General features: G+C 43.6%; 1 protein-coding gene across 1 annotated transcript in view; it reads left to right on the top strand.

Moving 5' to 3' along the window:
- The window catches only part of SNRPC (small nuclear ribonucleoprotein polypeptide C), a gene marked incomplete at its 5' end in the record, with an annotated part of 4,415 nt that extends 1,450 nt beyond the window's left edge, over window positions 1-2,965 (top strand). The window contains 3 exons of the mRNA XM_010293460.1: window positions 711-800; window positions 1,441-1,545; window positions 2,819-2,965. Coding sequence (XP_010291762.1) covers window positions 711-800; window positions 1,441-1,545; window positions 2,819-2,943 — 320 coding nt within the window. The remainder of the gene's footprint in view (window positions 1-710; window positions 801-1,440; window positions 1,546-2,818) is intronic.
- Between the last annotated feature and the right edge of the window lie 2,289 nt (window positions 2,966-5,254).

The following is a 5,254-nucleotide window of genomic DNA, read 5'->3' as shown; positions in this document are numbered from 1 at the left end:
AGTGTTGCAGTGAGCTGGCTGGGTGTTAGGGCAACCTCTTATTGGAGTCTCAACACTTATAATTTATCCGTAAAGGTTTTGCACATCAAGTGACCGCTCCCTTGGGGAGCCCGTTCTGGGGACTGACCACTCTCTCAGTGAAGAGCCTTTTCCTAACGTCCAGTCTGGACTTCCCTAGACACAGCTTCATTCCATTTCCTCATGTCCCTTTTCCTCATGATGCTTCCAACTTTCACGTCTTTTGTCTTCCTTCTAGTCTCTTGAACTTCTTCTCTTCCCTTTCACATAAGATGTTTTTCATGCTTTTTGTCACCTAAGTCATTGCCTTATTACCATTTTCAAGATAGCATGTCTTTACCTAATGATCACAGGTGAAAGTTGGAGCTGCAAATCACGTGGTGTATTTCCTCTACCATCCGCCTTCCTGTTAGGTGTGTGAAATTCATCAAGGAGCTCTCCAGTCTCAGCTGGACTAATTACCATAATAATTGTCTTCAAGAATATCAGGTGTTTTCACCATGACGAGCAGCATACACCAGGGTTTTTTTCCAGAGTTAGAACAACTGAGCACGCAGCATGACATGAAGTATGCTCTGACCGCATGGCATGAGAAGGAAGATTGACGCAGGAGCTTCCTCAGCCTAGTAACTGGTTTTTCTCCTGGGATTCTTTCTTTCCTTTTTTTTTTTTTCTTTTCCCCCCCAATGTAGCGGCTGCATTTCAGCAAGGGAAAATCCCACCTACACCGTTCTCGGCACCACCTCCCGCAGGAGCCATGATACCACCTCCTCCCAGCATCCGTAAGTCTGAACTGGACAGTTTTTGTCTGGGATGGCAGCCCTCTTTAGCTATGTTGCATGTTTCCTGGACTGGTAAAGAAAAGTCCTTTTAGTTTGAAATTGAGCTAAGACATTTTGAGCTTGTGAATACTAAAATGTAAGAGAATGCTTTCTAAAAGTGTTTCAGCAACCATCTTAATCTTTAGTTTGCCTTATTTGGGTAATGTTGAGCACATTAATAGAAGTGTGTGCCTCCTCATTACTTGGTAGCTGCCATGTAGATGGCTTCATTAAAATTTCCAGCACAGTGTTTTTTTTGGTTTTGTTTTTTTAAAAACAGAATAGGATTGATGACCTTATTTTGCGCTTCAGCTGGCAAATGGCTGAGATCCCTTCCTGCTTAGAGTCCTGCTGTTGGAAGTGGTAGTTGTCTGCATTAGGTATGCAAAGTTGGAAATAAAAGCTAGCCTGTTCTTCTTCTGGTTCAGTTTTTGGCACTTGAAATCAGAGTTAAAACTGAAAATGAAGGCAGGCGGTCGTAAAACAATCTGGGACACCTTAATTACTAAAATGTCTTGTAAAGTTTAATAACTACTTTGCATTGCACATTGATGATGAATGTGAAAGCAGCCAGATGAGTAACCAATCTGTATGTGTTCAGCTGGCCCCCCACGGCCTGGCATGATGCCAGCCCCGCATATGGGTGGACCACCAATGATGCCAATGATGGGCCCACCCCCACCAGGAATGATGCCGGTTGGACCCGGTAAGTCTGGGCATGGGTACATCTCTAACTGTGGTACTGGTCTGGGTTTGCGGGATGTTTGGGTTATATTTTCTGTCTCGCTGGCCAGTGTAGAGTTGTGAAAGGAGCACGGCGGAAAATGTGAAGCAGCTTTAGTAGTTGGGTGCTAGCTGTAGTGATGCGCTCTGGTTTATAGCTCGTGTCGCTTCATCCATCATATTATACGCAGCGTGGATGGACAACCCCAAGTGTCAAGCTGTGGAAGTATTTCAGTTTGCATATACTATGTATGCACGTTTACTGATCCATTATCTCTGCATGGTGAGATATAAAACAGTCTTACACCTGCTAATTAAAGCTCCTTTACTACTTGTTGAGAGTTACTAGTCCCCTTGTACAACCGAAATTATCGCTCTGGTGAGTTGTAGCTTCTCTACCTCTAGTCTTAGCAGTAGGATCTATAATTGTTTAGGAGTTCTGTGTTTGTAGTGCTTACATTTTTGCACAAGGGGTACATTTCAGCACTCAATTAATTTTATTGTTTAAAATGTCTCAAGATAATGTGTTCCACAACATTATCCACAAAACCTACGTGCCTTAAAGTTTTTTTTCAGAACTGCAAAGGCAAACTTTGATCCATTCTGTTTTTGAGCTTACTGGCATCTGACGAATTCTCAGAGGACGTCTTATTGAAGCATTTACTGGAACAAATATAAAGGAATACACACATGCACACTAAAAATAGTGAAATGTCTTTGCAATTATTGTCTTGCTGGTAGAAACTGTTCTTTAAGTGTTTCCTAAAGGGACAAAATCTGTGCATAATCTGCGATATTAGGCAGTGTAGTGGCTGCCTGGAAATAAATGGAGAAGTTGGATGGAAACCATTGTTCCAATGCTTTTTAGTAGAGCACCTGCTTTTTTTGGTAATGCTGTTACCCAGCTGTAAGAAGTACATTTTTTTTTTTTGAGCACGCTTAACTGGAGGATTTCACACTTTTTTTCCAAATGAACTTTCCAGCTCGGTAATTAAGCTAGTGTTTCTTTTGAGTGATTGAAAATAATTTATCAGTGAATATTGTCGAAAAGTGGGCTTATAACCCGGAGACTTGGTTCTTCCTCTACTAATTCCTAATATCCTTCAGGGAAATGTAATCCATCTCAGCCAGGTTCCAGATCAAAGCTTATGCACTTGTAAATGAAAGTTTCCTGGAGGCTGGGGGAGGGAACTTGATGCCACTCGGCAGTTGCTGCTCCCGAGAGCTCTTCAGTAATGTCCTCTTTACCCTTGCAGCTCCGGGGATGAGGCCACCGATGGGAGGACACATGCCGATGATGCCAGGGCCCCCGATGATGAGACCGCCCTCCAGACCCATGATGGTGCCAACCAGGCCAGGAATGACCCGTCCAGACAGATAAAGGTGGAAATGGAGCTACCTTTTCTTTTACGTATTACGATCTTCCATATGATAAAATACCATAGACCTATGTCCCTAGGATTTTGTATTAAAACGGTGTGTAGAGGAAATCTGCTGTTACTTCAGACTGCAGACAGTTTCACCTAGATGCACACTGGACTGATGCTTTTGTACCTGGTCTGGGTTTTTGTGGTTGTTTTTGTTTGGTTGGTTTTTTCCCCCCATTGAATTGTAAAACAACAATAAAACGTTGATGCTGGTTTACATATGGAGAATCTGAGCCTAACTCTGTGTGTGGTTTTTCTGCCTGGCAGAAAGGGATGTCAGTATTCTCTGTCTCCTCTCTACCCATCTTGCAGAGAATTTTTCAATTTTAGGGTTTTTTTCGTCCTTAGGTCTCTCTTTTTTGTGTCATACCCCTCGAGAGATGTATTACTATCTGCATTTTGAATTCTTGTTTCAAAACAAGTCTGTTTTTAATTAAAAAAAAAAAAAAGAAAAAAACAAACAAGAAAAAAGTGACATCAAGAGAAGACTGCAGTGATATCTCTAACCGGGGAGACTGCAACATTAAGTGACTTTACTAGCACAAAATGGGATGAATTTAATAAAATGTTGATTCCCCACTGAGGGAAGCAAAGAGATGCTGTTAAAAAGCTGCTGCTTACGGTAACTGTTTTGATGCTGACAAACATACTTCTGTTTTTCTATTACTACTGGGGCGTTTGTGTGGACACATTTAATTATGTTGTTGGAGTTGTTGAGTCAGTAGTTGTTAACGCTCACTTCCCTTCTTAGCATAAAGAGATGTGTTGTTGAAGACATATCCCAGGCCCTTTACCTTATTAAAAGGATTTTGCTTTTGATCAGCCGTAATGCAGGTGCACAATTCTAATTGAATTAAAATAATTTATTCTGTTTGCATAAGTGGCTGCTCTGTGCATGTTGGTTGTCATCCATTTCAGTCTGCAGAGCTGTCCAACTCATTCTTGACATATTTGCATGTAATATGCACGTGTGGGAGTGATTTGCATCTTGCAAGAAAGTGTTTGGTTAGCAGAACTGCAAGGCCTCCTTTTCTGAGTTGCTCTCAGCTATGGGACAGGACAGTCTAATCATTCAGAGCAGATTATATTTTTAGGAGCTTGTGTGCTTCCAACAGTCTCCTGTAAAGAATGTGGTATAGCTGATATATCAAATATTTAATAGCCTCAATAAAATAGCCTTGTTCAATCAACACTGAGACGCAGCAGAAGTTGGAGGATGTTTCTATAATAAACCATACTACTTCTGCAGCACACAGTGCTCGGGCTGGACTGGCATTGAGGTGCTGCAGCCCCGATGGAGTGCATCATGCTGCTCTTGACTTTCCCGTGCCTGCCAGGACACTGAGTAGCTTGTAAGGAGCTGAAATGATTGTACCAGTGTGTACCTTGGAAGGTGAATGCGTCTCCCTGGTCAATAATCCAAGTGCTTTTCAGCTTTACGTTGAGGCTGGGTTGCTTTTACATCGAGCATACAACAGACATCATCAATGCGTGCTACTGACTTTCTCCAGGGGGAAAAAAAGAGGCGGGGATTAGCGACAATCAGTCTGGGCTTTGATAAAAATTCACGGCTTGTATGTGGCTTGAGTTCCCCCCACCTCCTGTCAGATGAAACTTGATTGTACTCCGTGAAGCACAAAGCACGTGGTTTTCTTGTGGTGGAGCTGTTCAAGGCGGGACTGACCGGTGCAAGGCTCCAGCGGGCCTGCCGGACTTGCAGAGCAGCGTAACTGCTTCTGCGGGGCTCCCTTTGCTGAGCGTAGCCTCGAGAGCAAGAATGCTGCCGTGGAATCCCAGCGGAAACGGGGGTGTCCCGGTCTGCGAAATGGCCTAATTCATCCCTGGCCATCAAAGAGTTACAACGCAAGCTAAACGAAGTAGCACAGAAACTGCTTGAAACCAAGATGATTTTTCACTCAGCAGCCTCACTGGTTACATTGTTTTATACTTCGCTTTTTTTTTTAATTTTTTTTTTAGTGTGAGCGCCTTTCTGAAAAAAATTATTTTTGGCTGACCTGGGCTGGCCCTCGGCAAAGAGGAGGGGTGAAGCTAAGCTGCTTTGTGTCTCGTGCATTTTAGCCTGCAGCACATGAGTGTGAATAATCAACACTTTAATAGAGGCAACAGCACCGAATTAAAAAGCTGCCCAAAGCCGGTGCCGCCCTCGCTCACGGGCTTCCCCCCCTCCCCGTGCTCTTTCCACGCCACGCCTGTAGCACTCGACCTGCAGCGGTGCGGCGCGGGGGAGGGGCGATGGGGGGGCGG

This window comes from Phaethon lepturus, unplaced genomic scaffold (assembly GCF_000687285.1).
Source record: "Phaethon lepturus isolate BGI_N335 unplaced genomic scaffold, ASM68728v1 scaffold33540, whole genome shotgun sequence".
NCBI classification, from domain to species: Eukaryota; Metazoa; Chordata; class Aves; order Phaethontiformes; family Phaethontidae; genus Phaethon; species Phaethon lepturus.
This window is presented reverse-complemented; position numbering and strand designations above follow the sequence as displayed.